We start from the raw sequence: 14,381 nt of genomic DNA, 5'->3' as shown, positions 1-14,381 counted from the left end.
ATTTCCATTTCCATATTTTCAAAGCATGCTCAATTATTCTCTCAGCTAATTCCCACCACCACAAATGTCTTTGTGTGTAACAATCATCAAGAGAAATCACATTGAGGATTCATCCAAGTAGCCATGTAGGACACCTACAGAAAAATATTTGTATAAGAGTAAGAATAATATTAATAGAGACAGAACAGGATCCTTAAAGTGTATTGTCTGAGCTATGTCTTTATTCGGATATATTTCAAATTCAGACATATTTCAGACAGTGTGTTGCATATTAAAAAATTGGTAAAGACATTTGGTATCAGGAGTGAATGTTATCTACCCTGCAATTTGACATATCTGTTTTCTTTTTAAGTATTTTGAAGCTCCCTGCAGAACTGAAAGTTAGTCACAGAGATTCTAAAACCTACAGCTTATGACTTTAAAAGTTAGACATCTGGCAATTAAATTATTAGTCAATATGGTGTTTTCAATTACTAAAAACACTGACTAGTGAAAAAGGAGCATGTAGAAGTAAATAAAGCTATATATTCCTACAGGGAGGAATTTCTACTGCTGATAAATGGCAGAGCTGAATATTTTATCAAATGTTAGTTACTTAAAAAAAATACTAGTTTGAATGTATTAGGGGCCCTTTTTTGTTTGTTTTTTATGAACATCCCACACACTCCCAAATTTGCAAAAGTTTCTGAATTATACGCATGTATATCTGGGATGACATTTGCCTTGGGCTCAATACTACTCTTGTTGACATAAATGGGAGCAGGATTGGGCTAATTATTTTCTTATTATTATTATTACTTGGTTTTAGTAATAAATCCATATCTTAATAATAGCTTGACAATATATTGTGTCTGTAACACATACATATTTCAAATCATATTTGTATGTGACCCACTGTGGGCTTCCTTTGGCGTAAATGAATCTTGAAATGTTGTAGAAGTATTTTCAATTTCAAATTTTAAATATCTAAATACTTTTGTAGAAGAGAAGCAATAGTGTGATAGTGGATTAGTGAAAATTAAATTATAGGACATTGGTATAATTGTATTTATAACTAGATTCATTTGGCTATAAAGATGTGCAATACTATATGCAACCACTCTAAAAAAATAATGCAGTACATTTTGCATTTAGATGATAATGTTGCCACTGCTCCATTTTACAAAGTAAGTATTTTATTTCAGTGAGGAAACCAGAAAACTGCTAAATAAAAACAACACAATGGCAATGTCTAAAACTATCATACTGCAAGTTTCCTATGTATTATATCATAGGCAAATGAATTTCCCTGCAGTTTTTAATACAAGTAGAAAGATTTGTACATTTGCTAGAAAACAAGGATGCACTATGTTGTGATAGTGTTGCAGATTATACTTCCAACAGTGTTACTGACAGAGCAATGCCAACGGAATATGGAACCTTTTATCACAGGCTGCCAGTTCAAACATAGCCCACAATCAGTAATGTCTGGACTTCAAATACTGCCTGGTAGTCGACATGAAATGAGCAGATTGTCTCCACACAATTCCTAGTGGGCAGGTGGTCTCTAAAACCAAAATCACTATTGAAACAGATTGACAGCTTTGTGACTAGTTTCAGACGGGAGGTCAAGGATACTTAACTGTTATGGAGAGGTTAAAGTACATTGAAGAGGCAGCATGAGCAAACTTTAAAAGTCACTGTCAATGCTATAAGTGATAAAAGAATAGATAGAGGACTTTACCCTCCAGGATGGCCAAAACTTTCATGAACATTGGATTAGGTTTAAAAGGGTGGAGGGGAGTTGGAATGCTCCAGTTGTTGTTTTAAGATGGGCTTTTTGCAAAGGAATAGTTAATTTCATTTCATCTTTCCTTAAATAATGCTTTTGACTATTGAAAAGTTTAGTTTGTTGTAAATACTTCATGTGATATTTCCAAGAGCTGAATCATAAAATAAACAGAGCTGGCTGAAATCTGGAATTTCTATTCTGTCGGAAATTCTGACATTTCCAAATTTGTTTTCATTTGCAATTATAATGAAAACAAAAACAAGCAAAACAAAACAAAACAAAAATTCCTGCAAAATATATTGTTCAAATTGTGTGTCTGTTTGTTTCAGGTCAAAACATTCTATTTCAGTACAATCAAAATGTTTCATTCAGATTTCAGATAGTATAATATAAAATAAAAAGTATAGATTATTCAACAATATTTTATAATATTCAAAATTAGAATGAAACATTTTGATTGTATTGAAATGCAACATTTAAATAAAAATTTCAAAAAAAATCTCATTTGAAATGAAAAATCAAAACATTCCATTCTGATAAGGTTGAAATAGAACATTTTCAACTTATTCAAATTATTTTTTCTAAACAAAATCGTTGAAGTTAACACATTCCCACAAAAAATATATATTTCAAGTAAATGGCATTTTTCAATGGAAAAATATGCTGTTGGAACATTATGGAACTACTATACAAATTACATAACAGCTCATAATTAGAGCTATAAGAAACATAAAAAATAAAATGTACAACCAGGTAAAACTGTTTTGCTTTTGGGGCTTTTTACTGAAAATAAAACTATCTTACTGTTTCCTAGAAATATGTCACTGAGTTTCTGAATTTTAGCATCAAGTTCCTATGCTCCATAAGAAAAGTTTAAAGAAGTGATGAGCAATCCTCGAAAAGGTTCTCAGTTGAGGTGTGATGTAATCATCCAAGAGTCCATGGATTTTTATACAAAGTATATACAAACTATCTAAATTTCTTCCTTCTCTAGAAGTAGGCTAGCATTCTCACAATAATGATCTATACAGAGCACCTGAAGATCGAGAAACTAATATTTTGCCTGCATATTACGTTCTGCTGTGACCCCCTTTAGATTTTATCTATTAAGGAGGGTTCAAGATTGGAATGGAAGACCCCTAAAAAATACTTCGTTGCTCCCTGATGTGGTGATACTGTTGCAGAGTCCAGTGTTACTGGATGTGCTGTATTTTATGCAAGGTGTAAGGCTGAGATTCAGATCACATCGGGCCATTAAAAACTCCATGATACTTTTTACAAGAAGAGGAATATTAAATCAATAAAATCTGCAATTGGGTAATTGCATTCTCTCTATTTAAATACCCCATCCAGTCTCAGAGGGATGTTTTATTTGTAGAGCTGCCTGGGAAAGAGACTTCCAGTTCCACAAAAAAAGTCATGTTTTTGGAAAATTTGTTTTTCCAAATTGGTACAAATCTCTAAAAACTTTTTTTTGTGTGGACCTGTAAGTCCATAATATTTTATTTTAGGAACACTAAAACCTTCCCACGGCGGAAACATTTTGATGTTTCCAAAATGACACATGCTCTCTGGGTTTCCATGCTCCGCAGGATTTTAGTAACTGGAGCTCCCGGGCTTCTCAGCTTCTCAGTATCCTGCCAGGCAGGTAGCCGAGAAGATAAGGACTCTGGAAGCACAGGACCCACCAGCTCCCAACCTCCACTCCACAAGGTCTGCCAAGACACTAAATAGGTGGATTAGTGGATCAGAATCCATGCAGGTGTCCATCAGTTTCAATTTGGCAAATTGGCATTTATTTAGTGTGAACAATGTGTTGAGCTTTATGCAAACATAGAGGAAAACAATCCCTTCTCCAGGAGCCTTACAGTCTCAATTAGATACAGGCAAAACAGTGCAATATACCTTCTACAAAGACCGATGGTCAAAACATCAAGTGGGCTCTATGCACTGTCCCTTCTATTTTGTTTTTTGTTTTTAATTGAAAATTAATTTACCACTGGTGGATCATCAAAGAAAGGAGTCACGAAAGAAATGTATGTCAAGAAGGGATGTGAATGAGGACAGGAAAGTCACATGGAGAACAATGGGCCAAATCCAACTCTGACTTTCCATTGACTTTAGAGGGAGTTGAATGGTGCCCAGGCAAAAGGAGTGGATTCCCAGGGTAGAAAACAACATAGAAGATATGAAGATGAAAGTGGGCATTCTCTAGTTCATATGCTGTTATACAGTGTCATTGTCCACTAATTTAACAGCTGCAGATATTCAATGCAGGAGGTGGGTGAAGCAAACTTTCAGTATCAAGATTGTATATCACTTCCTGTTTGAACAGGACTGTAATGAAAAGCATTTTGTAAATTTGAGTTTTTATTGTTATTAGCTTCACTTAAAACATTTACAAGGCAAGATACAGTACAAACTTTTTTTTAATCTGAATTATTTAAAAAGTGACTGAAAGCAGAGTTATTTGACAAAACATGCAAAGATAAAAAATGCTTAAGCCACGCTGAAAGGACTCTTCAAATGAAGAGCATATACTGTGTAGAAAATCTTACTATTTAGATCTTTGAATAAGAATTCAAGCTTGCATTGACGTGGTGATATAATTGCCAGATGCAGCCGGGCAGCACAGAAGATTGAAATGACTTCAGTGAGTTTATTGACTTCAGTGGGATTGCATTCACTTATATCAGGGTTGAATTTGGCCCTAAGGATCATGAGGATTCATCAGTGATGTAATTAAAATAATTGTCCTTAACTAAAAAAATAACAGTGAAAATAATAATTTGAAAAGCACAAAGCATGTAAGCTTAATGAAAGCCTAGGGTGAAATACTGTTTCCACTAAATTCAACAGCAAAACTTGCATTGACTTTAATAGGGCCAGGATTTCATCCCTGACTTGAAAGCCTTTCACAGGTAGAACTCCTTTTGAAGTCAGTGGGAGCTCCAGAGGTGAAAGTAAGCCGGTCCGGTCCGGTCCGACATACCGGCAAGAGCCAGTACGCAGGCACAAAGTCCAAATACCATATTGGTATTTTGAGATACTGTATGTTGTGTGTATATATAGGTTTCAGCATTGAGCCAATGCTACATTTATACTATAGCTCATATCCTGCTTGATTTGCTCATGTAAGATGTCCCATTATACAGACCGAATCATACTTCCCTTGATGTAATTGCAGGATCAGGCACTATGGGTGCAATCCTGGCCCCATGGATGTCAATGGTAAAACTTTCATTGATTTTAGTCGGGCGAAGATTTCACTCTATCCTGTGTAAACCTTAGGAATGTTAGTAGTCATTAACTACAGTAGTGCAACCAGTGGTTTGAAGTATAGTATAGATCAGATACAGGTGGCATTAGCATTGTCCTCACACCGTAACTATTTCATCTAGTTGTCCTACAGTAAACAAGGCCACACTGATAATATGAGTAAAATGAACAGGTTTTGGCCCTTGGAAGGGGGGGGGGGGAATAGGTACTTAATGCAGAATTCAGTACAGTGACCCTTTTATATCAGTAACGCCATCTTTTAGCATTTAATATTTTATTCCTCATTTTGGCAAGAACCCAGCCAGTCAGAGTATTAAGAAGGTGTAACAGCACAAGATGCAGCGATAGAAACTATTAGAGCAAGAGTGGTAGCATGAACATACTAGCAGAAAAATAAATGGTATTGAGGAAATTTTCTGGAACTAGATCTTGAAGAACACCTACTTATAACATATAGTGGGTTTTTTAGGTTGATGAGTGCCTGTTTAAAAATGGACAGAAGGAATCTTTCTTTTAATGTGGCTTTGTCTAACCAAAATAATATCATGGCGCATCAAGTTATCAAATCCTGGTCAGATGCCAGTAGGATGGAACATAGTTGGGATTTCTTGATGATGAAAACTGTGCTGATTACACCTCACAGATGTCCTTAAAAAGGAAATGTATTTCCATGTGTGCTGAATTATGAGGATGAGAAGAATAAGAATAAAAAATGTAGCCATGTGGCATCCCTTTAATTTTAACAGGAAAAGAGCTGCTAAACTCCATGCAATGCTCTGAAAGTTTACCCCCTAGTGTTCTTGAAAATTGTTTCTTGTATATAGAGGGGACCAGAGGGCGGGGGGAGGGAGTAAATCATTAACTGAGATAGAAAAAATTGGAATAGAACTGTAAGGTTCTTCAGTTAGAACTTTTACATGTGCTTTTGGGAATTTCAGAAAGCTCTAATCCGATCGGTTCATCACTGGTATAAAGCAACTGGTTCTATTCTACACATAAATACTTATTTTATCTTACAAAAAGGACTTGAGATTTTTAGATGTCTCTTATCTTCAATAAGGAGACTTCTCTGGGTTTCTGGACAGACTGTTGAAAGACACATCATTTTTATTATCATTGGGTTATTATAAATGTTACTGTATTATCTTCTACATCCCCTTGTGTCCTTATGAATTTGTTTAGAGATATTTTATGTGTGACTGAGTCTCAAATTTGTAATTTTTCCAACAGTGAGACAGAAGATAACCACTGCTCACCCCAATTACAGTCAAGATTTGTACAGACTTATTCATATGTGCTGAATGATTTGGTCTGTAATAACAATACATATATTTATAGAATTCTTCTTTTCTACCTCCCTGAAGCTACACACTGACCAAGATAAAGAAGATGGAAATTTAAAATACATATTAACAGGAGATGGGGCTGGCAGTCTGTTCATTATAGATGAAAATACAGGAGATATTCATGCTGCAAAGAAATTGGACCGAGAAGAAAAGTCCCTGTATGTGCTACGTGCCAAGGCTATAGACAGAAAGACTGGAAGACAAGTGGAGCCGGAATCTGAATTTATCATTAAAATCCATGATATCAATGACAATGAACCAAAATTTACAAAGGACATGTACACTGCCAGTGTTCCTGAAATGTCTGGAGTTGGTAGGTATAACTTATCCTTATATAAACTATAAAAGGGCTTTTGGGGATTCAAGAATAAAAGTCACTCCTTCTGAGGAGAACTGAGAGGTTATTATTTGGTGTGTTTAAATAGTAGTACAAGCTCCTGTGACTATCCATTCAATAACTCCTGTGGCCAGGAACATATCACTACTGATCAGAAACCTGGTTTTGCTTATTTGTTTCATTTTCATCCACTTTTTATGCCTTTTTCCACACCCTGGGCTTCTGTATGGCTGTTTTAAACTCGTCACAGCCAAATGGGAATGTATACACAATGGTCTTATCAGTTACTACCAGCTACTTTTGCAACACTTCAAAATACCACTTCTGTAACATGTCCAACTAGTGTTTGTACAGGAATATTAGCATTCCAATCAATTGGACATTTCTGCATCTTTACACAAAACAATCTATAAATATATAAGTAAAGAAATCATTTATGTATCAAAATGTGTTCTTATTAATACCTCAACCTCATTTTGCTCATTCCCACCCCCACAAAAACATTCCACCTGGCTCTCTCTCTCGAGATATAAAACATATGGGAGGGGGGAGGGATAAAGGAAAGAATGACCATTTCAGTCTAAGGAGATTTTTCTAAATGCAATAAATGTTTTACAGCTATTCACAATGGCAGCATTGAAAAGCAAAACATGAAGTGCTTGTAAGTAGTAGGGTGAGGAATATGTTCTCAAAGGAAAATTATTCTCTGTTCTTTGTTTGTGTAATGTAATGCTTTAGCTATTATCGACCAGCATGCCACTATAAGCATTCATCAGAAGCTGTCATAATTACCTAAGAGTCTAATTGTTTCTCGAATAGAAATGGTCTCTCCAACAGAGATGGGTGGATATAAAGCACACATGCGAAGTGGGACAACTGGTTGTTGTGGATTTATCCGTTACTTAATCACTGTGATTTAATGTTATGATCTGCTGTATCAGCTCTGCAAAATGGCATTGGTGAGAGTGACAATAAAGTACCAATACGCATTTCTGACAGATACATATGTTCTCAAAATAACGTCAAGAAACTCACCACTGTCCTTGGCAGCAGTAGCACAAGTATGAAAACATTACACCAAACTTCATTTTGTTGACATGAAAGGGGAATTCCTGCATTAGTTTATGAGCTATAAAGAATACAAATAATGGTTCTCTTAAAGAGATATGGAAAATAGGGATTATTTAAAATTGTGAAGTGAAGTTTATTTTGATAAAAGTCGGTAAAGAAAAAGGTTTTGAGAATGTAGCTATAGTTTTCATTTAAAGTTTATTTCTAAAGAAAGAACTGCACTGGAATAGTTTGGCATCAAAAACAAAGTGCCCAGTTCTGATCTCATGTACATCAGTACAGCCCCATTAGAGTCAGTAGGGAATGTTAGAGAACAGAATTGGATCCAGTTTCTTGGCAGTGGAGGCTGCTGCCTATGAAATGTCCAGAGACTATGGTGGTGAATGTATATGGCTACAGTAGCTAGAGCTCAGAGAGTGGCTCTGACAGAATGAGCACAGGGGAGTTTGGCAGTAAGGGTAGTAGGTTGCTTAATTAGTTGTTTGTAGACAGAAGTAAAATCAGTTCAAAACAGACAAACAGTTCATTGTGCAGAATGCCTGACCACTTGACTTGTGTCCAAATGACATACGTGTATGACTGGTCTAAGCAGACCCTGGCCCTTAGAGCCCCACTACTGTACGGCATCTTGAGCCCAGAGCTGATTGATGGGATGTACAGACAGAGGCCAGATTCTGAAGACACTGAACAGAAACACCCTAGGCAAAGCACAACTTAGAACAGTTTTCTCTATTTCTCTTGCTCAGAAAGCAGATGGCAGATTGAGAAAGGACCAATGTGGGTTGAATGGGTACACTTCCTTAGATGGGATATGCGTTCCAGAAGACTGGAGTACACTTGTGAGATTTAGACAGGCTGTGACGGTATGGAATGTGATAACTCAAAATACTGTCAGCAGGCTATGTGGAGATCATGAAAACCATTCAGTGAATAGCATATTAGGTGTGAAAGTAATGAATCTTTTGAAAGAACTTGGGTTGTTTAGCTTAGCAAAAACAAGGCTGAAAAGGATGATGATTGCTTTCCATAAAAACGTCATGGAGGTAAGCACCAGGGAGGGAAAGGAACTATTTAAGCTAAAGGACTAAGCTGGCATAAGAACAAATGAGTATAAACTGTCCGTGAATACATTTAGGCTGGAAATTAGAAGGTCCTAACCATCAGAGGAGTGAGATTCTGGAACAGCCTCCCGGTAGCTGTAGTGGGGGCAAACAGTATAACTTGTTTTAAGATGGAGCTTAATAAGTTTATGAATGGGATTATATGATATGGTTGTCTGAGATGGCAGGAGACTGATCTTGAGGACCCCAGAAGTCCCTCTCAGTCCTATGTTCCTATCTAGTTAAATCAAAGTTACATAAATTTAAGCCAATTAATAGTGCACAGACAGAAAAGGCATAAGAAAAAACAAACAAACAAGGGATAATGACAGAAAGCATAGCCAAAATATAGAAGGTATGTTAATACATGAATACATGAAAACTGGCTGTGCAACTAGAAATGGCACAGATCCCACCTATATGGCTAGGATCTATATTGCATGTGAGCTGAACTGAGTGACTAGTGCATTATGGAAATACCATTTAAGTAGGAATGACCTCTTTGCAATTCAATGTCTAGGATTTACTGGTCACCTATATTCTTTCCTTTTTTCTCTCTCTCTATGCAGACCAATCAATTTTATTCTTGAAATAACATTTGTCATAATCACAGCAAAACACTATTTGTATTATCCATATACATTTGAGTTAATTTATGCCTCACATTCAATATCTCAACTAGCTGTGGTACATCCTGGATATCAGTGAATTAGAGAAGCGTAGAAGAGAAGTCTTGAATGCTAAATTTAGATTAGAAAGTAGGCTGAAGTCCAGGGCCTCTGCTGTAGCTTTGTTTGAAATGTGTCTGGTTCCAAGTATACAGCCAAATTCAAAGTCACAGTGTGTTGGTGAGAAGACGATGTTTGAATTTATCAGGCACTGATCTGGGAACTTTGTGGCAGAGATAATGCTAAAGTTTTGAGGGAAAATGGTTGTGTAAACTAAGAAGTGGGGGGAAAACACCAACTATCAAGGAACACTCAAGTCAGACAGAGATCAGTTAGGGATGCCAATATTACTAAGGTAACTCTGCCTCAGATAGTAAAGAGGAGGATAGAAAATATAGCTGATATGGAGGAGAAACAAGATGAGATCATCACAGAGGTACATTTTATAAATGAGTAAGTTAGTCAAAAACATAAACTCAAAGAGCAATTTCTCATTGAAATCAACTTCTATACTGAAGGACTGGAGGGCAATAAGTGTTGTAACTATATTTTTAAATAGTATTAGGATGGAGTATAGGAATTACAGACCAGTGAGTCTTCCTCCAGTACTATGTAAATGCGTTCAAATAAGAATTTAAAAGAGTTATAAAACACCTAGTCTAACATGATGCAATAGGGACACGTTAGCCAGTTTCGGTAAAGGCAAATCAAAACAAAATGCTTGGATACATAAGTAATGGGACAGAAAATGAAAACTGAAGCTCTGAAAAATTTATCATAATCATACTATAAATCAATGGTTGTCAAAACAGTAAGGATTAATTTTTGGTCGCAAGGAAGTCAAAGGGAGTTTTTCCATTGATTTCAATAGGGCCATGATTTCATCCCTAGAATATTCTATTCTGATCAGCCAGTCTCAGTAGAGACTACTGCAGAAAGAAGAATTCAGAGATGGGTGATGAAAATGATCAGAGGCTTGGAGATACTTCTACATGTAGAGAAACTGAAAAGATTGTATCTCCAATGGGGACAGGACTTCACACTAGAACTGTTCAGTTTATATAGTAGATGCTGAATGTATATGAAATAATGAATGACTTAGAGGAGACAAATTGAGTGATGCTATTTAACCTTTCTCATAATACAAAAGCAAAGGGAAACATAAATTGAAAGGAAGAAACGTAAAGGATAAGAGGAATATATATTTATTTGAACAGATTAGAATTAAACTGTGGAATCCACTGGGCACCAGTGGCTTATAGGTGCTGGTAAGAAACTTCCCCTAAGGATATGTATTCCGTAGTTGTCCATTATGGGGATTTTTGCACCTTGCTCTGAACCACTGACTACTGGCTGCTGTCAGAGATAGTACACGAGACTGGAAAGAACAATTGCCTGATCTCGTATGGCAATTCCTATATTCCAAAGGACACAAAGGACTGATGTTGTCCTTTTTAGGATGAAGTATTCAGCTCCTACATAGAAGGAGGTGATTATTCTTTGCACTACATTGGAAAATGGAAATATTACAAGAAAAGTATCATGTGAAGCATCCAAAGATTTAAAAAAATCTGTAGTACCTTCCAACCTGAATAATCAAAGGGTTTATTAAATACACATTGATAAACTGAAAATAAACTCAGCAACATCATTTCAACTGAGACTTTTCAGGAACAATCTATAAAGGAAAAGGTAAAATGTATGTTATACTGGTGTATATATTTATATCTAGTCTACTATCTCCTTACCTTTCACGATCACAGATAAAAGTTATGTTTATCAAAGGAAAGGCCAGCATGAAAGTGACTTTTCTGAAGTTTTAAAAGAAAGTGTTAAATTTGAAGGAAGTTGTGAAAAGACAAGTTAGTAGTAGAAGCAGTAAAGTGGTTGGAAACAAATCTGTCTTGAACTAGGTCAATATTACACGCTTCTCTACCTGCCCCATTAATGTCAGCAGGAAAGGTTTTCTAGTCTTCCCTCATTCACCAATCTCCAATATACAGTTGGTAAACATCCTTCACAATATATTTAGTTAATCTTCAAATTGACTTCATTTTCATAATAAGAATAGGTGTAATATAAAGTCAAACCGCATTCATTTATCCGTCAACCCCTAGTTTCAGTCAGATTGAACAGATTCAACTGAGGGCTGCGTGCTCTCTCTTTTTACACGCATGTGCTACAGCCACACACACACTCAGATAAACAGGAGGGATGATTGTTTTAAAAATAGTATTATCACTGTTCACCACTTCATAACCTCCTTGGAAAGACAGACTTTATGTCTACACTACTAAGCTTTTAGCGACACGGCTGTGCCGCTATGGCTGTGCCTCTAAAAGGCACACAGTGTAGCCCGTTTGTCGGCAGGAGAGAACTCTTCTGCCAACAAAAAATTCCATCCCCAACAAGAGGCGTTAGCTTTGTTGGCAGGAGAGTGCTCCTGTGGACAAAATGATGTTTACAATATCGCTTTTTGTGGGCAAACCTTTTGTCTTTCAGGAGGGTGGTTTTTTAACACCTCTGAATGACAAAAGTTTTGTCTTTCACTTGCCAGTGTAGACAAAGCCTAAATACCATGCACCCTAATGGCTTTCAATGAGACTAAACTGAAATGTTTGCTTCAGAGTATTCTCATCAGCTTTCTTCTGCATTGTGTCATCATAGCTACCGATAACTCAGGGGACACTGGTTATTTCACATCTGAAACTCTTACAGGAAAAGCTACAGTGACAACAGACTTTGCATATGATAAACCTCATGTTTTCTATTTCTGAGTTTGCTTAATAGTCAATAAGAATTAATTTAAGGATTTGTGTAAAATTTAGCATAGGATTGCATCTCATCTTTGAAATTCCATCAAGGAATATTTATATTTTTATGCTACATGGAACACTTTTTCCCCTGACTCAGATAAGGGCAAGGAATAAGGATGAGCCTCATGGCCTTGTTATGCTCTACAAAACCCGCTTCTATTACATTAAGAATCTGGGAGTGTTAGTTGACAGAATATGCTCTGGTTAAAGGGGAAATTAAAGTGTGCTTAGCTTTGAGTTAGCATGAAAAGAAAAGCAACCAGAGAGCCGACAAACAATGATTTTTTCATACAGTGATATACCACATTCTGTTGTCAGATATAACCTTTGCACTCCAAACACTCACAACGCATAGTATAGATACTATACATAGAATATTTTGTACAGTACTATGACCCATTTTGTGAGAATTAGGTTTCAGTTGGTATTTGCAACTTTAAATGAGTTTCAAATTCACTATATAGTGTCAAAATCTGTAGTTTCCTCAATTGTGTGTATGTAATATATGTATATTTAATTTTTTTCTGTTTTTTAAATTAAGGAATCTTTAGTATTCATATACAAATCTTTCTTAGAGAGAAATTTTAACATTTTCACAGAAAAATATTTGAAGCAAAATGACAGTTCTGTGCTCAATATTTAAAAAAAAAATCAAGGTAAGAAAGCAAAATATTTCCATTTTCATAAATGTGCAAAACAAGTAAAATGTGTTTTTTTTCCAGGGATCTGAGTACTTTTTGGTATTGATACAGCTCTAGGAGTAACTCTTTCCACACAATAACCTAATACTTCATAGGGTCCTGTGGCACCTTTAAGACTAACAGAAGTATTGGGAGCATAAGCTTTCGTTGGTAAGAACCTCACTTCTTCTGGAAATTTCCATTACTTGCATCTGAAGAAGTGAGGTTCTTACCCACGAAAGCTTATGCTCCCAATACTTCTGTTAGTCTTAAAGGTGCCACAGGACCCTCTGTTGCTTTTTACAGATTCAGACTAACACGGCTACCCCTCTGATACCTAATACTTCATGTTCATCAGTAATTTATATGGGACTCATTGCTAATATTATGTACTAAATTTGATGAAGAATATTCTTAGTTGGGAAAATATCCATTTTTCAGGTTATGTTTTTTCATTTTACTGGGAAAAATCCACTGAGGCCTTATTATTCACTTCTCTAGTCCCATTTGTATTCTCAAATTATGCTTATTTCTTCCTGAATTATAATTATTTTAAATAATTTATACAGTGACATATGCAATGTGAATAGCGCTTTACTGACAAAATGACATGTCTCTGCCATAAGGAGCTTATAGCCTCGGGCTTTGATCCTGTAGGTTCTGTGCAGACAGACTCTTTTCCATTGAATTTAGTGGGATTTTGTGCAGGCGTAAAGATCCTCCTGCACGGATTTGATAGTACGGACAAGGTCTTAATTCTTTGTACAGATTTTATGTACACTTATGCCTATCTTTTTTTCCTACTGAAACACCAAAAGGGCTTTAGAGCTACAATAATTAGACATACTACATGATATAAAAATGGAGGATTTGGGGCTATTAGGAGACAGATCATGCCACACATGGGAAAACCCACGAGAAGGTAGATTTACAACAATTCCCAAATTATCGCATCCCAAGGAACTACTGACACATGGAAGGGCCTGAGGTCATGGTTCTCAAATTATATAACACTTACATTCACCGACCAATCACATAACTGTCTGGACATATATTGATAGCTTGGGAAGCCAGAGAAGCTCAAATTGGTCGAGCACTGACTATGCATTTTTCACATACAGGAACTTTTGCAGGTTTTGGGGGTAGAGACTTAGGGCATGTCTTCACTACAGTGGAAAATTGACCTAAGTTACGCTACTCCTGCTATGTGAATAATGTAGCTGGAGTCAACGTAGCTTAGATCAACTTACCCTAGAGTCTTCACTGCGCTCCATTGACAGGAGACGCTCTCTGGTTGACTTCCTTTACTCTTC

The 14,381-nt window shown here is 36.2% G+C and overlaps 1 protein-coding gene across 2 annotated transcripts in view; it reads left to right on the top strand.

Moving 5' to 3' along the window:
• CDH9 (cadherin 9) overlaps window positions 1-14,381 on the top strand; it is a 79,144-nt gene that overhangs the window by 23,769 nt on the left and 40,994 nt on the right. For both annotated transcript variants that reach the window (XM_024203418.1, XM_024203427.1), the window contains exon 2: window positions 6,415-6,709. In XM_024203418.1, coding sequence (XP_024059186.1) covers window positions 6,415-6,709 — 295 coding nt within the window. The remainder of the gene's footprint in view (window positions 1-6,414; window positions 6,710-14,381) is intronic.

Source organism: Terrapene carolina, unplaced genomic scaffold, assembly GCF_002925995.2.
Source record: "Terrapene carolina triunguis isolate 2854851 unplaced genomic scaffold, T_m_triunguis-2.0 Scaffold53, whole genome shotgun sequence".
Taxonomy (NCBI): domain Eukaryota; kingdom Metazoa; phylum Chordata; order Testudines; family Emydidae; genus Terrapene; species Terrapene triunguis.
This window is presented reverse-complemented; position numbering and strand designations above follow the sequence as displayed.